Source organism: Cyprinodon variegatus, unplaced genomic scaffold (genome assembly GCF_000732505.1).
Source record: "Cyprinodon variegatus isolate N-32 unplaced genomic scaffold, C_variegatus-1.0 Scaffold848, whole genome shotgun sequence".
In the NCBI taxonomy this organism is placed as follows: domain Eukaryota; kingdom Metazoa; phylum Chordata; class Actinopteri; order Cyprinodontiformes; family Cyprinodontidae; genus Cyprinodon; species Cyprinodon variegatus.
The window spans coordinates 311,024-335,542 of record NW_015151301.1 but is presented as its reverse complement, the minus strand read 5'-3'; the positions used below and the strand labels follow the sequence as shown (position 1 = coordinate 335,542).

Below are 24,519 nucleotides of genomic sequence, written 5' to 3'. Positions count from 1 at the left end.
GGTGAAGATTGGACTCACCTGCTTCAGTGGCTGGGTAGAACAAATACATGACATGGAGATGACTTGTTGACTCCACATTGCCCATGTCTGCTTCCATGTAACTTGCATCAGTAGCTACGCATGAAAAAATTTCGGATCTGATCTAAATATCGGTTGATCGGAAATTCTAAATCCGTTTAAATGATCTGATCATGACGTGTGTATACATGTACCAAGCGTTCAATCAGATTAAATAATTTAAGCAAAACTATTCTAATTTTCCAGAAACGCTTTAGTAGTAGAAGATTCTGCCTGCTATGTAAACAACCTTTATTTGTCCATTCATCCTCAACTTTAGCTACTCTTGCTGCCTGCCCCGCATATTTTTATTGAGTTCTTAAGTTGTGTCTGTTGATTTAGTTTTGACCCTGATCGTCCTTTGTCATATTGTTCTATCCATACCTTTGGTTTTGGTGGTGATTTTAGTTCGGTGAGTGTCTCAGTGATAACTAACGCTCCTTCATTATACATTTAGAGCCACTTCCTCCACCAAGGACCAAAAGCTAGGGGATGATGATTCGTAGTAAAGGAAAAAGCTACATGGAAGCCAATCAGGATACCGATCTGCAAAAATGTCCTCTCTCTTTCAAAATAAGATTCTTTCCGATCGGACCGAATCGGATTGCACTTCAGTCTGACATGTTTACATGAAATCTTTCTGATCTTGACATTGAGTTGATTACATAATCTTTTAGGTGAAATATTCACAAAAATACTATACCATTAATTTCACCAGTATGTATATTTTTCACCAACACATATTGTTGTCAGATAAACAAAGGGTCAGAAAACCTAATGTTTATGTGAAATTATTGACGATATGGGCCTCAAGTACATAACAGGTCAGACTGATTCCCTGTGTGTTCAGATCCTTTTTTCTATCCCTGCTTGTATTATTTTTCAAAGAATCAGCATCACAAGAGCAATACTGTTAAAAGATAGTTGAGTGTTTGCTCTCTAAAGTTTTGGGTACACATGAATACAACAATGGATTACTGGCTCTCCAGTTCTTTGCAGGCACTGCACTAACCACTGCATTTTATCTACCACGTTCTGTTTTTGGGGTTGTTCTCAGCTACTCGTCAAACTGTCCATTTGCCCACAGTTAAAGTCACTCAGATTCCTACACTAGTCCATTTCCCCTGCTTTAAACACATCAGATTAAAAAAAACTGAGTGTTCACTCACCGCAAAGTATATCCCATCCCTTGTCAGGGGCCACTGTAATAAAATAATCAACGTTATTCACACTAGCTGTCAGTAGTTTTAATATCGAGACCAACTCACATCTATGTCTGGACGTATGTGTGTATCAGTGTGTGTCAGTTTCACAGAGAGTCCTGGAAATGAGGCATAGTTACAGTAATTTAGAGTTCCCCATCAAACCCCTCTACAAGGACTGAGAACCAACACAAATTGGTAGTTGGAAGGGTTTGAGCGATTACGTCTTTGTTAGTGGCTACAGATGGCTGCAGAGACAGTTTGCAGTTCAGCTGTAAAGCTCTGTGATCAATACAGCCAGTGTGAATAAAGAGGTAGATTAAAGAACACAATCAGTTTTACCCAATGACCAAAGAGAAAAGTAGGCAGACCAAAAGCTTGAAGATTAGAGTCATTGATGACCCGAAAACAATCATGCCATGACCACAATTTCAGCTCCAGCTACCACTTAGTTCCTCTATAAGCTCATTGTTACCTTTTTTTCTAGCTATATTGAAGCAATAACTTGCTGCTGTGGGTAAACAAGAGTTAAGTGAGCTCTGTGCACACATCTAAAGAACGTGGCATGGCCTTGTAAGTTTTGTAAATGCCATGTCTAGTCTTTTCAGAGTCAATTTTAGCATGCATTCTGATTTAAGCCACATCAGTGAGAAACAAATTAGTGTTAGGGGGAAAAAACACAAACAAGAGACAGGTTATGAAAAAGTAAAATGAATACATTTTCTACAGTGACTGACTTCTGAACTCAGCATCTCAAAATGCTTGAAATACAGCACGTATCAAGCTGCCAACTGCATTTGTACAATGTAAGCAGATTTGACATTCACTGAATGAGATTTTATCCAGAAATGGAAGAATGCAAAGTTTAAGTACATGTATTAAATTTCCACAGCAAAACATTTTTGCCTTTTTCAATACAATATACATATTTTTTTTTCAGACTTATTGGATCCCTGGCTGATAAAGTGCTTTGTTCAAACCAATCTTTGCCAGCAAGACCATACAAGACTCCTCTTCTGTAAAACTTCACCAAGCTGGGAGAGACGCATTTCAATTTAGCTAAATCTATCCAAAATATCCAGCAACACAAATCTCAAACATACTCAATGTATGGAATAAGGTCTGATGAACTATAAATATAGAAATACTAACCTCACAATTGTAAAAATATTTGTCGGTAAGACTTCAACTGAACTTTGGTCTTCTTTAGATAAAAAAACAACAAACAAACAAAAGCAAACTATAACATTGACACTGTCTGCTGTGGTGAAAAAATCTAAGGTGATGTGGCATTTTCTCAATAAATCCCCATCAAGTCCATCCAGCAGTGTACCTTCAACCTTCATACTTCATTTGGTCACTTTTCTAATTGGATAAAAGCAAATATTTCCAGCTAAAGAGTGACATTTATACTTCTTTGTTTCCACAGTTTGAACTTTTATACTATCCCTCTGACTGTAGCAGTAGCCATTTTCCTATGCCGATATTTGAAAAAATACATCTGCCTTAAAGAAATTAAGACAGGGCCTGCCGGGTAAAATCATATTGGTACCTCAAGACAAAAGCCAGTTTTATATTTCATAATAAAACGTTGTCGGAGGCCTTTGACAGAATTAATTATACATTTCTATATCAAGTACTTAAAGATTAAGGACCAAATAAAGCAGTTAAATGCAGAAAAAAACAAAAACTCTTCAATTTTTTTTAATCCTTGCTGTTTGTGTGTAGTAGTCTCACTGGGATCATAACCTTTAAATAACTAGGTAAAGTTGTTGTCTTTAACCAACCTTATTTTTAGTTTTCACTGAACCACTGGTACAAGTAAAGCAGAAAAAAAAAAAACTTAAGGGAATTGAGACTGGGCTGAAGAACACATCATTGGAGTTTTTGTCTATCTGCTATCTAGAGGACCTAGAAACATTCCTGGTTTGCTAGATCAATTAGAGCTCTTTGGCTTCTGCACTTGATACAAGCTTAACATGAATAAAACTAAAATTCTTACATTCAATTATAGCCCATTCAAAAGCATATTGGAACATAATCTGGCTTGGAAAATGACAAAAGTGAAATTTCTTGGGGTTTTCTTAATAAAGAAATAGATGTACTGCATGAAGCTAATTAAATAAGAAATTGGGAATATTTTCATTGGTGAGCGGTCCTTCTCAAGAAATGGGTTCTTGAATAGAGACCATTATAATGAATGTTCTTCTCTGGCTCCGTTACCTAGTCATGTTGTCCATACAGATAGCAAAAAAAAAAACTGTTCAGAATATGATGGTAAAGTCCTTTTTGTTAAATGGAACCATAGGAGAGGCTTGCTCTGCCCAACTTTAAGGTATTTTTCTATTCTACACAAATGAGGCCCATGTTTAGCTGGTACAACAGAGATTATATGGCCCAATGGAAAAACAAAGAGCGATCTTTAGAAGGAAGAGAAACCTAAGAAATGCAGAAAAATTATTCTTGGTGGAGAGAAAGGGGATTACAACCTTACAGGCAGAAATTAAAATGGTAGACGGAACTTGGATTAAATATTTCTGATGATCATTGGCTCCTAGCATGGCCAGCTTGACCGGCTGACTTACAAGGGGTGTCATTGAGTCTAAACCTTAAGGGTCTCTGGTCTAAAATAGATCGGACCAGTCACATCCCTGAAGGCAGACCGATAATGCAGCGTTGCTTCTCTGACTTTAAAATCTCTGGCTGCTCTAAAAGATTAACTTTTTATAAAGAAATGTTTGTGTTACATTTCGAGAGTTATCGGATCGGTTCTAAACTTCTTCCCCCAACTTCTTAAGACCCACCTTTGAAATTGGGCCCTTTTCCATGCTAATATACTGTGTATATGGTGTAAGTAGGTCTGAATGGATAGGCTAATTAGTCACATATCTGGAAATCTCAGCCGACAAGTACTTTGTCACATGTTTGAAGATTATACTGTTAAAATAACTTACGATTCTTTGTTAAAGTCATTATAAATTAGGGCTGAATACCATCTGCACCAAAGAGATATTGAAAATAACATGGAGCTTTAAATGTTGATAATCCCCTTAGTTGCTGGTTTAGCCTAACATTAGAACATTTTTGGAAAGATACGGTACTAAACTTTTTCTGGTCCTGGGCTATGATTTTGTTTTTTTCTGTATTCTGGAAGCGAAATTTCCCAAAACAAGACAAATATTTACTGAATATTTTGTTGGCAGCTTTTAAAAAAAAAAGCAATCATGAAAAAATGGATCTAAAACGCAAGGAAAATGGCTGAGAATTCTGAATGAAATACATATGACGGAACAAATGACTCAAAAGTTAAGAGCTCAATAACACAAGTTCTTAACTTTCAAAGTAAGATTATACAAGAGTTTTATCTATTCTATTTAAAAATTAAAATCATGCACAATGTGCCATAAACTTAAAAGTAACTTTAAACATCAATAAGATACTGTATAAATACAGTTTTTAACCTCTGATAAGAAATTTAATAGAGCTTCACTATATCCAAGGCGGGTTATATAATGATGAAAACAGTCATAAAAAAGCACAACCACCTCCATCAAGGCCAAGCACAAGTTCATCTGCATTATAGCTGCAATAACAGAGGCTTTCTGCTGTACTAACTTGTCAGTTAAAGCCTACAGATTCAGCTCTGCAGCTATGGCATCTTTTATCAGTTATCCCCATAAATCCTATTTTTCTAAAACACAAATAAAGTACTATTCTGTCTCAAGGTTTCCTTATATATAATTATGTTATTAAAAACTATATATACTAAGTTTGAATTTAGGCAAGGTTAAAAATCTTAATCTGATTAAGGAATAATACCTTCGAATGTGGACTTAGAGGCCAAGTTTCATATTTTAGAGCCAGAAATCATAAAAAGCAAAAATGAACAACAATATATTCTAAAGTGTAGAATTAATCAACCATTTCCTTTGGTCTTTAAATTAGAAATTATTTTTTTACAAAAATGTTTATAAACAGAAACGTGTTGTTTTAGTTTGTTTCTTTATATGACCTTAAAACCAGATGTGCATTTCTGATTAATGATGATGTAACATTTTTAACAAAGCCATCTGAACACCTATTACTCTCTGATATTATTAAGTCACAACAGATATTTTTTTAAACCACATTTTGGTATTGGGAATCATACTTAGTGAATGTGTAGTCATTTACTAATCACAAAGGAGAAAAGATTCAGTATGCAATTTTGCTAAAAAATATATATATCTATGGACCGTGGGGAGAAGAGAAGGAACTTTATGGATTTAAAGGAAACAAAAAACACATTTAAGGGGTGAAAACAAAAAGTGTTTACACCAAGGTTGAGATTACAGCTTGAACAGGGAGTAAAAAGCCAGACCAGTAAAAATTATGGGTGTTTGTAGGCATATAGTTAATCAGGCAAGGCAGTATTTTCTTTGGTCAATGTTCATCCACAAATGAAAAAAATGCTAAATTTATCCTGCATATTTACCTAAAATACTTAACTGTGTCAATGTTTGGTATTAGGTATTATATAATACCTAATACCTACCTAATTCACTTTTTTTTTATTTCAACCCTTCAAGCATTGAAGGCAGCTTAAGCTTGAAATAACTTTCAACTCAAACATCTCCAGAAACCAATTAAAGTTTTAATGGTATCACCATACTGAATTTATAAAAGAACTCCAAGAAATAATTCTCCTGACCTTTTCAATTGTGCTTGTCTGATATGCTGATGACTGTCAGATTTATTTTGTTTGTACAAAATAACACAATATAGTCACTCATGCATTGCCTGAATGACAATGACAGAAAGCATGGCTCTCTCTTAATTTCCGTGGTCTATACAAGAACAAGACAGAAGTTATGTTATTTGGTCTGAGGTGCCGTCAGGTTCACTGTCAGTTTATCTCATAGACTGCGTCACTACATCTGAGGTTAAACATTGAATTGCATCTTAAATTTGAGAAACAGATCAGCAGTGTAGGTCAGAAAAGTTTGATCAACTTTGTGAAACAGCCAAAGTGAAGCCAAGACCTGGAGAAATACAGTAAGTCCATGCTTTTATCACGGTTCTTCTGAACTACTGTAATGCACTCTATGTTGGTATTTGTGAGGCGTCTGTGCTCGTCTGCAGCTTGTGCCGAACTCGGCTGCTTGCTTGATAACTCACATCTGCAGACATGGGCATATTTCCCCTAACCTGGCATCCTTTCACTGGCTCCCTGTTCATTTTAAGCATCTTATTCGTTTTCAAATGTTTGAACAACCTTGCATCACCATTTCTATCTGAGCTGCTTCAGCCTTACTGTCCTCCTCGATCACATAGATCTGCTGATAGGCTGCTTTGGGCCATCCCTAAAACTAGGCTGAAGCTCAGAGTGGACAGAGCATTTTCTGTAGCGGCTCCTACATTGTGTCTGACTGGCCTCATGTTTTTAAATCTCTTAAAAAAAACAACACATTTTTATTCCTTGGCTTTTGACACATATCTAGTTTTGTATAGTAGTACTCTTGCTGTGAATCTGGTTATGATGTCTATTATAATCTTATTTATTTTTTACCTATTTTATGTACCGCACTTTGCTTACCCCTGCAATTGTTTTAATTTAGTTTGTTTAAGAATTTTTTAATTTATGAGCTCAAACTGGAACAGGAGAGTTGGGCATCAAACAAGTATATTCAAGTGGGCCCCTGAGGACCAGGTCTTGGGCTCTGGTCCTCAGGGGCCTGCTTTCCTTCATGTTTTAGATGTGTCCCTACTTCAGTGCACCTGAATCAAATGACCATATTTCCTTCTCAGCAGACTCCAAGGGCTGGAGAGGTCTGTTAATCACTGTTTTATTTAAGTAGGGTGTATGTGGAGGTAGGGGAAACGCCTAAAACATCCTGTAGAGTGGGCCCAGGAGACTGGGATTGAAGACCTATGGACTATTTGCTATGTGCTGATGCCTAGTTTGAGTCATCACTATGTGAAATTTTGTTGCAGAAGCATTTCACAACTATAGTCCTTCAGAACCGTCTTCTGAACAGGTGAGCTGCTGTGTAAGACCACAGTGATAGGAAATATATTACTTTAAACATGACATATGCCCTTTATCTCTTATGTTGCATCTTGGGTGCACAAGGCAGCGTTATTGTAGATTCTTCCTTTATTAGCATCACTGCTCCCAACAAAATCCATGTCACTTATTTGCTTGACAGAAATTGGATAGATTTATTTTTTCTGCAACTGGTACTTTGTTATTTATGCAGTTATACATGCACATTTTACAGAACTCCAACCAACCTACGCTGATGAACATTTTATTTAATCCTAGCATTTTCAATACATTTATTCTATTCTAAGCTTTCCCTTACTGCTACTGTTATATCTAAACTTCTCCATTGTAGCACAATAAATGATCATATTTTGTTCTAAAACACTTTGCTAAATTTGCAGTAAAAGATCCACTAACGATTTATACAAATGTTTTATTCCGTTTAGACTGTTTTTATGGTCACCCAGTGTCGCTTCTAGACACTAAAAGTGCTTTTGTTGTTGCCGCTAGGGCAATTATGGTAAAAGTGCAGTCATATTTATACATTTAAGACCAGTCTGCCGTAAGCAAAGTTTAGAAAGAAAAAGGAACACATTGTACCTTTACTAGCCTTATCTAAAATGATATTTATATATTCCAGTGCTTATTTTGATCTAATTTCTTGTGAGAAAGTGATGCCACATCCACAGTTGAATTATTCTGTGTGGCAGCTCAGGAAAAGCTCAGACAGAAAGGAAGAATGATAACCTGACACAATCACAACTGCCTATTGGCACAGTGTAAATCAAAGAGCAATCTGCCCCTACAGGTACAGCTTTCATGATGGAATCCAGCTGGGATTTCAAATACACTAACAGACAGACAAAGACCGCTGTCTGAAGATTGTGTCCACCACGAGATGGAGAGAAAATAAATAACATTGATGGGCGAGATGGCACTAAAAATCCGATGGCCACTGCATTTTAATGACCGATATATTTCGATGAAGGGCTTTGCGTAACTTGTTTTACTCCTTTCCCTCACAGAAAAAAATATAAAGAAAAAGAGACACATCGAAAAAGCTTTTAAGAAACTACAGAAGGGTCAAATGGCAACTGAATGTGTCACTATGGATTGATCCTGATGGATCAAGTGCTTAATAATAATAATAAATAATAATAAGTGAACTTTACTGATCTAAAATTGGAGAAATTTACCTCTGGATTTAACCCATCCCCTTGGAGAGCAATTGGCTGCCATCGTGGGGCACCCAGGGAGCAGTGTGGGGTTAAGGGTATTTGCTCAGCGAGCTATAGTGGCGGTCTGTCGGAGTGGGGCTCGAACTAAGAACCTCAGGATTCCAAGCTCTATGCCCTAACCACTAGACCGCCCCGCCTCCAACTCAAAGTAAAAAATTGTTAGCTTCTGTAGCTTCCAATATCAAGTGAAAAAAATATTATATACTGTAAGATCTTTTAGAAAAGAGACGAGTTACAAGCTGACAACCTGCAGCAGCTTGTCTGCACAGGGCGTCTTTACTCAAACTTTCTTCCTTTCTTCTGCAGCCTGCATTGTGCTTTGAGTTCCCTGTTTTACAGTGACTGGACCTTGTTTTAAAATAATAAAATACTGAATATACCGTTTTTGGCTTTAAATACTGTTAATACATATTTGGGATTACAAAAGGGGTTTTATTGAAAAAAGATTTTTTTAAAAGGTAGACATGAGAAGATTAAAAAAAAAAAATAAAAAAATAAAAAAAACACCAGCTGTGTCTAAGAATGTTTTATTACCGTAGTTAAGAATACTCCATGTCAAACTTTACTTTTCTATACATTGGGTTTTCGCTATGTTTAAATCCAAGAGAGTCCAATCTGCCACAAAATTGATTGGAATAAACACTTTATTGTGCTTCCATACATTGAAATAGCAGGAAGTTTTGATTTTTTTTTTCAGTTTGAGTTTCATGAGATATTCAGACTGTGTCACTTTTTGTTATTTTATTTTTTTAACATTTGTGTATGAGTATAACAACACTAATTTTGCCTAGATGCTCCAAAGCAGATGCAGAATATAGCTTTTTTTTTAGTGGCTAATACCTGACCAGACATGGTATTCCTGCAGTTTGTATTTTGTTTGTCTGTCTTTATCACTTTATTTTTTTACCGAGTAAGACATTTTACACAGTCCCAACTAGCATCTGTTGGAATATCTGGAGAGGAAGCTATATTCTAGGGTGATGGCAACAATGACGTCCAACCTCAAAGACTTGTAGCTTGTCATCAAAGGTAAAAAGTTTAAATAGCAGCAGAAACACCCCAAAAAACAAAAAGCTACAGTAGTAAGCAATTTAACAATACAGTAAGCTATACACTTTTTTTTACAAATTTCTTTTTTTAATTTTTTTTAAATGTGACCATCTCATTGAGTATCAGAAACCACCTTTTAGGTTAAATCATAAATAATTTTAGCTCAAACTGCCAGAAAAATAAATATTTAGGGGTTTAAGTTTAGGTAAAGTGGCGCCTTTAAAACTGGCTTAGACTTACTTCATTAGAGAAACTCCAGCTGACAGCACAGACCTCACTTTAATGAGAAATATCATGACAATTCAGTATGTTGAGATGTTATTAAAACTAGAGTTAAAAAGCATTAAAATAAACCTCTCATTGCAGTGGCATTATCTCACACTTAACGATTTGCTGCAGTTCCTATTAATTTACTTCCCTTACTATCCTGAAAACCGTACTGTAGCTATATAAACTTGAGTTCTTCTCCTTTTAAAAAATGCATTCCTGTTTTTTATGTTTAGTTTCCACACAGGAAGCAGGCAGAAAGAGAACGGGTGGGGAAGCATGCAGTAAAGGTTCTAGGTTTTAGAGCTTATCCCTGGCAGGAAGCATAAATAACTTAAAGGCTCTGTATAAGTGCTGCCCACGCTTTCTCCTCTAAAGTTGTAGTTGTTTTACTTTTTTTCCAATGATTGAACAGATTAGGTGATCATTAAAATGCTTTCAATGATTGCTCAGACTGCAGATATCTTTGATTGATTTCTATTATAGAAATTAACACACTTCATAACATTTGTTTTTAGCTTTGAGTGTTGCAAAAACAAATGAGCTCAAGTCACTCATGTATACAATGCAACAACGATCAAAGGCTTGTAGTAAAACTAAGCACTTTAAATCAAGACACAGGGGGAAAAATGGGTTTATGTTGTATAACTTTTGGTAATATATATATAAAGGATATTAAAACAATTGTTTCTTAATTTTGGATTAAAGGATGTGTTTATCTCACAGTTCTGGTGGGTAATTTGTAACTACGATAGAGGATGATTGTATTTTAGAAATCCCCCCCCCACATTTTTAAAGAGCGTGCCAAAAATATGAGGGGTGCTGTTTAAGCAAAAAGTTCTTGTACACATCAAACATCCTTCCGCCTGGCAACAGCATGCTTACTTATCGAAAGTAATTACTACGGAAGCTACACAGGTGGGAAATAACACCTGGAGACCTGTGTTAAAACGCAGGAAGCATCCAACATGTGACAGAAAGCAACAAAAGGAATTTCAGTGATGTCTTTTTTTTTTTTTTTTTTGCAGTCTGGAGGGACACTTTGGTATAATATGATACTTGCTACATTGCCGAAGGAAGCATCATTCCTTGGTGGATCAATTTTCAGTGGTGCACAGCATGGTCAGCCTCATCGAGCCATTATAATAGTTCTAGATATGGCTGTAGCGCAGAGCTCCACTGTGACACCCTGACCCTCACGCAGGTAGAAGAAAGTTTAAGTATATGACAGCTGAATGTAATGAAAAAGCACTTTTGGACTCTTTGAGCTTGTCTTGTTTACCTCCTCTGCCTCAGAGTGGCACTTTCATCTGTCTTCTCCTCTAATTGGATCCTCTGCACACATTCCCATCGGAGGATCTGCATCTCCTCATACACGCAGCACATTTACCTTGCTCACACACACAGCACATTTGCCTTTATGTGTTTACCGCCTCTCTGTATAATGACAGCCAGAGCTTTGCCCTCACATTTATTTGCATTTCTTCTCAACCCACACCCAGTGTCTGAGGCCTCTCCTTAAACATCAAAAGAAGCACCAGGAGGAAAAGATGTGGTTCCATATAAATGAAAATAAATCCTCAAAAACGATGTTAGAGACACTGTGCAGCTTGGCTATTAGCGCTTTGCCCAAGACTCACCCCCCTCGACATCTAGCTAAAAACATGAGGCAAAAAGTACAATTATCTCACATCAAACAAACTCACAACAAAAGCATCAACCAATGCTTTGCAAAAAGTATTAATATGCACAAACACCAGAGTGTTTCATTGAGATTGTATGTGACAGACCATCAGAAAGTAGTGTATAATTGTGTAGTAGAAGGGAAGTAGTAGAAGCATCCTCCTTCCTATTAGGTCTGACCAGCTTCTATGACCCAGTTGAGGAGAAAACTCACACAGCATGTTTGCTGTTTTACACACACGGCTTGTAGGAAACTGAAAAACTGACTTATTTTAGCATTCCTTCAGCAAACGCAGTTTTCTCTCTCCTTATAGAACAAACAAGTGCACAACTAAATGTTGCTCTTTCCCACCTGAGCTGTGGATCTCTACAGTTCCTCTAGTGTCACGTACCATTAACTTAAGCAACCACTTAATATTAAATGCTTTTCTTCTCCAACATGCATCATTTTCTTTCCATATCCCAACAATGGTTAACTAGAAATTTCTGTTGATATATCACATACAGCCCATACAGGAAACAGATGTTTGAATCTCTAATGTAAAAAATGCGAACGCTTCCAAATATTATGAATATATATATTATAACATTTAATCTTTTAATACTTTATCCAGGGTTTATACAGGAATGAATACCTCAAGTTTAGTGCTTTTTAATGCTCTCAGAAATGATTTTAATGCCACGAACAGGTACCCGTCGACAGGCTGCAGCCATGTCCCGAATTCCTCGTTTTCCAGCCACTTTTGTTGAAATTTGCTTTTCCTCCCCCATTGCCTACCTTTTTCTCCGACTCAAGCTTCTTTTCTGAACATACAGCTTTGCGATCAACCGGAAGCAGTTCCATGCAAATATATCATGATATAATATGTCTGACGAAACTGTTTTTATAAAACATTTTTTTTAAGAAAGCATTTTAAATGCCACAATAAACACATTAAATTAATTTTAATGCCAATTAAGGCCTTAATTTAAAAAATTATAATTTAATGACTTCTGCAACAGCTTTTTTCCCCGCTGCCATCAGACTGTTGAACAGTTGAAATTCTAATCAAGACACATATAAAGACACAGCATCACACTTGTAAACATCAGATTTGCCCTACATGGCAAATTTTCAAATCCCTTCAAATAGAACTCAACTCAATGTTTCTGTTGCATTTTGCACCATATTTTTCTGATTGCTGCTGCACACTGTAAATAGAAATGTTAATTTCACCGTTGTAAGCTGCTCATTCACTGCTGAAACACTGTATGCATTAAATTTCGTTTTGTGCACACTGCATATACAAAATTACAAAAAGGTTTGTCTAAATTTAAATCTTTTACTTTTTATTTTTAGTTTTCATATGCATTTAAATGTATTTTGTTATGACACAATTATACAGGGAAAATGATACTTTAACTCACAACATCACTAGAAAATATTAAGATTTTAGCAGCTAGCTTTCAAAGGCAAACAAACTTGGAATAGACTCATATTCATTATCTCTGTATTTTAATGGCAGCCAAAGCAGCACAGCCTCATGTCCACATGGGAGACGGATGGTGTGAGCTACAGTCAGCCTCATAAGGGAACCATGTCCACGATGAAAAATACAGATCTGTCAGCTCCCTGTCCCCCTTCACGTCCCTGATCACTACGCCTGCTGCAATCACAACTGGGGGACTCATTAAATTCCAGACAACCAATGTTGCTAAACAGAGTCTTTCTGAATCACTGGGCTCTGATATTATTTCTCTCTAACAGCATAACAACAATACAGAAAACAACCAACTCATATTCCCCCTCAACAATTACGACACAAAAGTGCCAGCCTCAGAGAGGGAAAAAAGTCATTAAAACTGTGGGTCTTTACAAGTCTCGTTTATTTTTAACAGGGCTCACGCAGAGTGCTTAAATCTCTGATCCACTTCCCAGCCTTAGAATCTTCTCAGGGGACATTTTTAGTACCCTAAAATGTCTTTTACCCCCGACAAAATGTAGGAGTTTAATTAAGAGACGAGTCAAGCCCATCAAATCATCAAGAGCGAATCTGAAGATTAAAGGAGAGCGTGATGCAAATCTGACAAAGGAGCAAAACAATTCAGAGAATTTGCCTCTGAGGATAAATATTTAAAACAGAAGGGATTTTTTTTTGTAATGGAAAATAAATTAGTGTCATTCAAATGAACTTTTTTACATCACAGAACATAATAAATGTCTGATCTTTACCAGGTTGTAAAACTGATCAGCTCTAACCTTAAGTGGACAAAATTCCACCGTCGTCATAATTTATCAAACCCCCCACAACACATTCAGACTTCCACCTTAAGTTCATACCTGCATTCACAGAATCTTTAAAAAAAATCCTGGATCATTAAAATGTTATTAGCTGTGGAAGTTACATTGTTTTTCCCATCTTTAGGCTACAGGTCTGCTCTGCATGGTCCTGATCTGTAAGGTGTGATGCCTCCATATTCTTCAAAAATCACTACCTGAGCTTGAACTGGCTGATGGTTCAAAGCACACAAACCAATTCCAGACTAGATGTTCTAGAACAAATCTCAGTGTTTCCATCCATATCAATCATAAAATGTTGAGCTATCCCCAGAGGGAGTGTTCTCCCTCTGATGTCAGCACACAGAGATGGGTTTTTACTAGTTGTTTATCAAAAGTGCTGCTCTAGAGCTACTAAATGTACGATATTTGTGTTAAAAATAGACCAATTTGGTTCATAATACCTATAAAACCAGCCGCTATGTCCAGCTGCGTGATTTTAAAGCAAAATTACATGAAATCAAAATTGTGTCATCAATACTTTAAAGTCTACAAGATATCTTTTTTTGCATGGTTATTTTAAGGTTCCACCTTAATGTTTCAGTTGGCCTGGAGTATTGACCTTGACTGTGCCACTGCATCACCTTCACTCTCCTTAGATTCCTAACTCTTTAGATTTGTACCTCGTTTTAAAACATTGTCTTGTTGTTTGCATCCTCCTCTCTTAGCGATTAAAAACAGATAGCTTCACGTCTGTGTCAGATTTTAAGGAGTAGTGCAGGTCATGGTTGACTCACTGACTCCAAGGTCCTCAGATGTTGTATTTATAATAAAATAAAATAAACCCAAATAAATCACAATTTCACCACTGTAATTTGAGCATTACACCGCTGCGCCAAGGTTTATGCACTTGGACAAGGCTGGAAGCAATGCAAGGATCTTGTTCTTAAATTTTTCCAGTTCTTTCTACCACAATCCAACCAAGACGTCTACAGGACAAGAAGGGGTCAGAAGTGGACCATCATTTGGATATGGGATTAGGCTGTGGGTGACAGGCTGCACAGCAGCACGAGGGGAGCCACAGGAGCCTGTGCTGGCACCATACCTATTTCATACCTATTTCCCCTCTACACTGCAGACTGTTTCATCTACTCCCCAGGCTGCTACTTTAAGAAGTTCTGAAATTACTTAAAATGAGGGGAAAACAAAGGAGCTCTGCAGGTAGAGCAGGTACAGACCCACCACAATGACAGCAGTGAACGTCCAGGGAACTGCTGCTGACATAGTGGACTCTTCTAATTATCTGGGTGTTCACCTTAACAATAAACTGGACTGGAGTGACAACACTGATGCCCGCTAGAGGAAAGGACAGAGCAGACTCCATCTGCTCAGCAGACATCTTTCTGAGTGCAGACTTTATAATCTTCACTGCTCCAAACAGGCCCAATAAGTTGGTATTATCAAAGTTGCCTAAGATCTTTAATAAATAACATTTGTCTAACAGCTATAGGTTTCGTAACTTACCCCTAACTAACCCTTACTGCATCCTTGGATTTAATATGGATACAGTGTGAAATAATGTTTCTCCGCTCATTTTTCCCCCCACTTTGGCTTCAGTCTTAATATGCCAGTTCTGACTATAATGGGATTTTGTAAATTTCAAGTTAAGACTAAAAAACCTTTTAGAAACAAACCTGTTTCATTATGTCCTGATAAAATTGAAAACTAAAAGGATGGTGCCCATTCCAGCTCCCAACACTCTATATTCATAACCGGTATTAGCATCCAGTGAGGAACCAAATTATAATGATTGACATATTGTCGATGTGAGCATTTCTGGAAGAGTGCTGACAATAAGAAAAGTAAAGATGACATCAGCTGCTACATTAGCAGTTCTGTAGCATTTCCCAGTCCAGCTGATATAAGTGGAATGTTGTTATTACTTTAAATTCATATTATATGTATAATGAGGCATCATTATCTGGGGACTTGCATACAGTTCTCGCTTCCCCATAGAGTTCCCATGTGTACAGTAATATTTTCTGGGAGGTTTATGAGTTCATTTCTGTGTGTGAATTGATGATTTGCAGCTTTCCAGTTCAGGCTCGTTTAACTATCTTGGTAAAATACTGTTAGTTATTTCTTTAGAAGAAAAAAAAAAAAAAGAAAAAAAAAAGTGTTTTTTCGCAGACATGACGTCTAAAAGAAGTCTCTAAAATTAGCCTAAACTTATATAACACGTGCATTAGTTCTTCCAAAACCACAGAACTGCTGCTGTAGCTTAGGAACTGAAATGATTATTATTAGACACATGTACATTCAAAGTGTATGATGATGAGAGGAAGAATAATGTGCAAGACATGCCATAATTATAATTTCTAATTAATCAATTATTTTATCCATCCCCATTAATAAACCTAAAAAAAGAAGAAAAAAACAGTAAATTTACATATCTGCTTAAAGAAAAAATATTTTAAAAAGCTGAACATTGTTGCATTGTTGCTATCTGATGAAATTAAACAGGAAGCACTTGAAATCGACCCCCAGAAATTAAGCTGTTGTATCGGAATATACTTACATAGTGTAAGTCAAGCCTAAAATATATTATGTTACATTTTTGGGCAAGTCTTCAATATTTAGAGCACACATCTGATTCAAATCTTGAGTTTTTTTTAAGCAAAAAGTCTGAAGAGTCTGAAATCTCTGTTTTTACAACTGAAGTACAACTCAACTAAGCCACAGACTTGAGTCACAATGTCTGGTAAAAAGGCTATTATTACTGTGCACTGCATACATTGTGTGAAAGGAATGTCAGTGTCAGAAACATTAAAAAAAAAAGTCCTGACATGTCAAAGTAAAAAAGGATACTTTCCTGGTGCTTCTACACCCACTCTGTAGTCCTGGAAGCTCTTGCTGGGGTGGAAGTTGAAGATAAAGAGCACATTTGCCCTATCAAACACAATGACCTTGTCCCCTTCATGCTTGGCACTGATGTAGGCCTGGAGGAGCAAAAGTGAAGGAAAAATTAAAGTTAAGTATTTCTTCATGAATAATCATTAACTCTCATACTGGATTTAAACAGTTATAATGGCTCACATTATATCAGGGGACCACAGATATGCAAAAAGAATGAGGCGCGCTCGCACATCAAAATTTCAGGTGGCTCTCATCAGCAGAAAGCAGCGGCCCTGATGGTGCGAAGCAGAATTTGTCAGCTTTAGACAGCTGCGTGTGATAAAGGCAGCTCTCTCTCCTCCGGAGCAAGCCACGGCTAACGTGTCATTAGCAGAGATTATCAATGTCACCCAACCCCCTATTTTTGGTGCCTTGTTCCCCAAGCCAATTTCAGGGCAGCATATTCACGGCTGAACGAGATGATAAGCACCCCTGCAACTGGACCGGCAGACAGGATGGAGGTTAAAGAAATGAGCTGACAGTTTGGAGTCGGTCCATTTCTGAAAGAGCTCTGAAGTAATGCCAACTTCATCTGGCAGACAGCGACTGCTTTGGAATTGCAAAACAAAATTTAACCTGCATGTAGAGAGTAGTGGTCAAATAAACCCATCATATCTGTTCTTGATCAGTAAAAAAAAAAAAAAAAACATGTAAAGAAGCTAAATTGTTATCCAGAGCATGTGTGATTATATTTAGAATCTGTTGGCGTACGTTTGGAAAATTCTAATCATGTATTAGATTTCTGCAGCACCAACAGCAATTTCCCCGTGAGATGCACAAACATATGGTTGCCTGATATCAAAGTAAGGAATTCTGGTCTGAAGTTCGGTCTTAGAGAGAGTCAGGTTTCTGTTTTTGTCACCGCCCGCAGCACCACACTGACCTGGAACAGTTCAGAGTAAAACTCAGCCATGGAAGGGGAGCAGGATAATTCCCCATTTGTAAAGTCAGCACTCTCAGAGAGAGTTTTTTTTTTTTTTTTGAGAAATGGCTCAAAAATGTCAACAGCCTTTCTGCCTCCTCCGTTTTCCTCTGTAAGTAAGATTCAGTCAGCCGCATTACTCTCAGTTCTCCAGAAAGGAAAAAAATATATATAACTTCTGTGTTTAAAGTAAACTTTCCTATGCTCAATTCAAGACCCTTTTTAGAATAAAATTTCCAAACAATGCGGTTACTTTAAGAGAATAAATCTTTGATGACAATCTTTGGTGCATATAAATTGTTTAGTATCTAGAAGCATTTGAAGGCCCCCTGAAATTTTCTCTTTTAATCACCTTAACTATATTCAGAGTATGAAGGATTAGGAGTTGGAGGATTTTCATTTTTAAAAAACTCGAATGTCATGCAAAGAACTGTTGGTATTAAGTTATCTAGAAAGGAGCTGATTACCTAATTTACATGAAGAAAAGAGATGTTGCAATAAAATGTGATCATTTCATTATGTGATCATCTCAAAATATATTTGTTTTTAGTACAGCTTCATCTCATGGTGGGATAATTATTTTTAACCTTGTTTTTATCATAATACCTAGAATAATCATGTATAAGAATAATACCAGAATATTAGGTCCTAACAGCTGTTTAATCATCTAATGTAGATCTAAGCTTAACGTGAATGTTTGAGCTAGTGTAGCAGGTCACTAATCATTTCAACAAAACTGGGAAACTGACAGATAGTTCAAGCTAAAAACAACCAAGATAGAGAAGTTATTAACAGGTATAATTTTGAAGGAAAGTTTTATTGTTTATTTTAGTACGGTAATTCCATCTAATTTCAAGTGAAACTATTATTTCAATTGTTTAATCCATGAGAGCTAATCTATTTTAAGCTTTCAATTTTTAAAATTTTTTTTTTTATTGAATAATTATGTCTCAGAGTAAATGAAAACCCCAAAATGTATTTTTTTGGGAAAAATAACAATATTCACTTAAAAACAGAATAATGATAATGAGCAGATTACTGACCAGGGCTTGGCATTTTTACCAGAAGCACAAGTGTTCCCAAATGAAAAAAATTAGGAGCACAGAATAAAAGAAAATCTAAATTAATAAGGATAATATTACCGTTTCATGAGAATAGTTTGAGCGGTTTTTACTTAAACCTTTGTCATATGCTGTTTATTGCACTAGCTTTTCTGTTAGACCAGTCAGCAATGATGCCATATTGCTTCGCTGTGTTTTCCTCTGATAAATATTATACATATCACAATAAAATGTTAAAGATCATGTTCAGACTTCACTGGCCCATGCCTCATGCTGTCAGGGTTACGCTGGTGTAACTCACAGGGTTACATCTCAGTTACACTGAGGTGAGAGTGCAGGACTCCTGCTGAAGGTTAGACTGTCCCAGTTCCCAGCTGATCTTCCAGCCTCAGTCGTTTTGGAGGTTTGAGGACATTCACATAATATGCATCTTATGACAGAATGTGATTAAAAACTCCCACAATACATTTAAAACTCAAGACAAACTTTATGAAACATTTTGTAGCATTCCAGATTATTTTAACCTGAACTGAAACTAAATCAATTTATTTTTATCCATTTCAACTTAAAGGCAGTTAACAGAGTAACATAGTTGATTTGGTTGTGTAAGAATTAAATGCAAAGAGGATCTGTTTTAGTGCAACAGGTTCAAAGAATTACATCCCACTTGTTAATTCAGAAGGGATCAGTGGAAACTTTGCACATGAGTGACTCATATTCAATGGGGAAACAGGTAAGTTGCTCTACTCCTTCTGATAGCAGAAGCAGGCTGCAGCTGCAGTGTTTTGTAGGAGGAAGGGGCTCGCTCACTCACTACTCGCTGAAGACCCTAAACTCAGAGTTAACAGTGCATGTCTTGTCACCAAAGTCTCAAATAAGACAGGAAATGGTCACTAGATGTATCTAGACGGTTTTTTTTTTTTATCTGAAAACTCACCACAGAGTATACAATACTGTGCTCGCCTGCCTGTATGAGTTAATTTCCAACGCAGGGTTCACGTTTTCAGAGCTCCCCACTCCCGTTTATGTGCAAATGAGAAGGTAAATGTGTTTTAAAAAACACAGTTTCCGTGGCCGTTATGCTCATTAAAAGTCAGGTTATCTATATTTCCATAGTTCTAACGGTTATAACATAACCAGCGATAGGGCTGGGTATTTTCGCCAAAGTCCTGAATCAATTTGATTTTGATTAATAAAGTTGTAAATCGATTTATTTCGATTTGATCTGTTTTTACAATAATGACAGTGTTTCAACTGTGTTTCAAAATACTCATGTATTTTATTTTATCCTGTCATACTAAACACAAAGTGCAAACTTTTAAATCAGACAGTTGAAACTTGAGATGTGAAAAAAACTGTCTCATAAGTGCAAACTTGTTTGTGAAAAGTGAAAAATTTAAGCCTCACTCACTCAGACATGCAGGAGCTGCATCATCTCCACTGCACAAACCATATTTGCAGCGTTGCCTTTAACAACTACAGAGTGTTTTCTGGTCAGCCCCCATTTGTTAATGTCTTCAGTCAACCTATTGGCTATATTTGCAGCTGTCTGGCTTAAAGTCATCTTGAGTGCATCTTTCCTGCTCATTTGAATGTGAACGTCATGTACTTGATTTTGCAAAAATGTAAAGGAATTGATTCAAAATTGATTAAATCTTTTTTTTACCCAGCCCTAACCAGTGACGATTTGGGGAGCTTTTTTTTTCCTCCAAACTTTGCTCTCTGCTATCAAGGCCGCAACATGTTCACCTGCCTCTATGGACTTATGGACAGCTGCTGAAGTTTTCATGGATTAAGATACAGCTATGCCTTCGTATTGGGTCACAGTTTTAATTGCCAGACACCATTAGAAGCATCCCTACAAGGAAAGGAACTTGACTTTTGGTTAGTGGTGGAATTTCCTCTTTTGAGACCAAAGTCCGTTTTGCTCTGTATTTAGAAACCGGAGTCCCAGGGTGTTGGGGAAGAGTTGAAAGGTAAAGAAGCTAGCTAAATCTAGCTTGAAATTCAGTGTGAAGTTTATACAACCAATGCTGATCTGGGTGCCATATCATATTTGGGGCTGGTCCACAGTGTCTTATCCAGTCCGATTTCATCATAGTCCCCGTCTCCAATGGGAAATTTTAGAGCACTTCACACTTCCCTCTGGTGATAAAGTTCCTGTAGATGCTGATTTCATTTTCTGGCAGGCCTTGGAACCTGGCCACTCCTCCAGCAATACAAAAAACCTGATTTAATGACCATGGCCTGTTCTCAATTGACCAGCAAAGTGGCCTGACTCAAACTCCAACAAGAATATAGACTATGTCAAGAGTGAGATAATGCACTAGGTCCCCTAACTAGAGCTAAAGTCTGCTAATAAAGCACTATTGGCTTAGTTATTATCTTAATAGAGCCACGAGCAGATCACCTCCGTCACCATGTGGTACTAGCTGCCACAACATGGACCGGCTGCAGAGGATCAAACTGCCACAAACTGTTTCAGACTCTCCCCACATGTAAATACTATTCAATTTAATTGCAGAATGTTTTCTGCATCGTTGCTCTTTCTCTGCTAATACTTGTACTATTTTTCTTTGTTGTACCCCTGCCCTTGTTAATTCATCTTATACATCTTCAAATATTTTTATGTCAACTGTATGCCTGGTTACGTGTAGCACCTCATCATTAAGAGAATTCCTTAAATATGTCAAAAAACCTGCTTGGCAATTATTTTTTTCTGAATCTAACCAAAAGCTGCATTGAAGCAGTAATTCATCCTCTAAGTATTGATTGTACAGTACAGTGTACAGTGTTTTGCATTTGTAAAAACAAATCTATTAGTAAACTGGTGAAAAAATACATCAAAATTTTATTTTCATCACAGTAAAAAAAAAAAAAAAGGCTATCGTATTCTTTTTTCTTTTAAGGAATATATAATAATTTCAGATCAGAAAACCATGAAAGGCGGATTAAAAAATCCAGACAACTGTTTATTTCCCCCCCATTTTTCTGGGCTGAGGACCTGCAAAATGCTAAAAAGCAAATTACATGCCATTATTTCTGGACTCTAACTCTAACCGTGTGTATAACGTATTGAAATATCCAATAACTGTTCTGTTTGACTTCTAGCTAAACCACTCTGAATAATCAGTTTGGAAATAATCTCTTTTTCACAGATTCCTTTGAAAGATTCACCAATTAGTTTCAGTTACTACTTAATATATATTTAATAATCAAATATTAAGGGATTTGCTGCCACGGTTTGTTGTCAGAATATTAGAAGCGTTCTCATCTCAGCTCGTTTACTGTGGGTGCCACAGTCCATTTCTCACACTGTACTGGTTTTATTGACGTTTCTTTCCTCAGTTACACACCCAGCAATGATATTGCTGCATTGACGGAAGTTTCAGTTAACATCCAGTTTGGTCCTTTGAAGCTCTGCATCTCTGATGTTTCAACAAATCACAAATCCTCCCTGCATGTTTCCATTTCCCCCCTCAGTTCATTTGCACCTGAGACAACAAGAAGAAAAAAAGAAAAAGAAACTGCTGACAAATCAACTCATGCTCCTCCTTTCAACTACAAAACGTCCTTGGATCATGCTGGTGCTGAAATATTGAACCAGCCAAGCTATAGAATGTATCTAATAAATGCAATTACCTTGGCAATGTCATTGATAAGCCCTACAGAGGATTCAGACTTATCTGGTTATTACAGCTGAATCTCTGAACATTATTGGCATTATCTGTGAATGATGTTCGACAAAGTCAGTTTCTGATATCATATTAGCCGCTGAATAAATGAATGAGACTTTTTTTCCGGCTTCTGCTTTGCAGAATGTGGCACAAGGGGTCAGTTACAAGAGCTACAGCAACATAAATATTACCTACCCACTGTAGTTGGATCTAGGATTATTTATTCAGTCTGTAATTTGTATCTGCTGTGACATTTCCCAAGAGTCTGCTATAATGCCATAATCTTGAAGTTGCAAAGCTATGTTCTTAATTATAATGTTTATACATTAGTTTATGAAAAACTCGTTGGATTTCTTTACATTTAAAGAAAGTAATCTAATCGTGTTGGTTTTATTGCAAGAGTCTTGATATTTAGAGCACATACAGCACCAAGTTAGGTGCCAAACACCTGCACATTTAAATAGCAGCACGTTGATTACAGTGTCTACATAAAAATAAAGCTATAAGAGTTTTATACAGAGCACCTTAACTAATTAAAGTTAAAGTATTTAAGACCTTAAACATAACTGATTTATTACTTTGTGTCTTTGATGATTTGAATACTACAAAAGGAAAAATTTGGCTTTAAAATGGTAAGAAAAAAGAAAAGATCTCAGGTAGGCATGGGCTTCAGTTTTCTGTAGTTATATAAATGCTTTTATTATGTAAATCTACCCAAAAAGGGGTCAGATCCATCAGGTGTAGCTACAGCATCACGACCCCCCCACACCCCAGTATAGCTGCTAGCTCTACAGCAGTGGCTCTTAAACCTGGTCGTCAAGTACCTCTGCTCTGCATGTTTTAGATGCCTCTCTGTTGCAGCACACCTGCTTCAAATGATTGTATGAGCTCCTCAGCTGCCACCAAGTGCTGCAGAAGCCTGTTAATCACCCCTTAATATAAGTCAGGTGTGTGGCACCAAGGAGACACCTAAAACTTGTAGGACAGTTGAGCACCACTGCTCTACAGGTTGTATGACGACCCAAGCAGGGGAGCACTGAAATCCAGAGGTGTCAAGTAACAAAGTACAAATACTACACGACTGTACTTAAGTACTTTTTAGGTATCTGTACTTTACTCCATTGCTTATTTTTCTACCTCCTTCTGACTTCTACTCAATTTTCACACAGGTATCTGTACTTTCTATTCCTTACATTTTATAACAAACATCACTTGTTACTCTTGGCTTCGGTTTAGAGTTTCTAAATATTTATTTCACGTCATGTGCGCCATCCAATGCAGATCATTGCTGCCATCCACATCTAGTGAAAACTGGTATAATTGGATGAGTCATATAACGCAAACACTCATTGGTTAGCCATTCGTCAAATTTGTGCTGAAGCCAAAGGAAATCATCAGAAGCAATCAGGTGTTCTTTAAACTGCAAAATGTGAATTGTCTATGCCATGCTACAATGTCGGATTCATAAAAAGATGTTGAAATGTCAGAAAGGTCGGAAACAGGCGAGAGCGTAACGGGAGATGGAGAGCAACAAGAGCTCCCTCATCATTGGGCGTATCTCAAAGAATCTTTAGAAATAATCGAAAAATTGAGCTTTTAATTCATATAATGGCATCTGTTTTTTTTTTTTTTTAAAGGTTATTTTATACTTTTATACTTTAAGTAGTTTTTGGAGCACATACTTTTTACTTTTACTTGAGTAAAGAGGTCAATTTGATACTGCAACATTGACCCGAGTGTTTTTAAACTGCAGTAACTATACTCCTACTTAAGTAACAATTGTATGGACTTTTGTCTTTGGCTCTTACAGACAAGGAAATTAAGTAAAGTGAAGGGAATGAATTGCACTACCAGTAGTCTAGTTGTAAAAAAAAAAAAAAAAAAAGGAATTATGATGGTGGATATTTTTTGGAAGCATACATAGCCTAACTAATATAGACTATAAACCTAAATCAATATGCATGGTATGGTTGTTACATGACAGCTACGCCGGTCATTGACCTGGACCAAGGCCCCTTACAGTAGAACTGCAGTCAGATCCTGGACCAGCATGGCTATCACTGCCCCTACATAGTTAGGGACAAATGCCCAGGACAAATTTCCCACTGGGATCAGCTTCATAGTC

At 36.8% G+C, this 24,519-nt stretch overlaps 1 protein-coding gene across 1 annotated transcript in view; it reads right to left on the bottom strand.

Moving 5' to 3' along the window:
* Positions 1-24,519, bottom strand: part of gbe1 (glucan (1,4-alpha-), branching enzyme 1) — a 152,252-nt gene that overhangs the window by 25,563 nt on the left and 102,170 nt on the right. Inside the window, exon 14 of the mRNA XM_015397266.1 lies at positions 16,648-16,778. Within this exon, the coding sequence (XP_015252752.1) occupies positions 16,648-16,778 (131 nt within the window). The remainder of the gene's footprint in view (positions 1-16,647; positions 16,779-24,519) is intronic.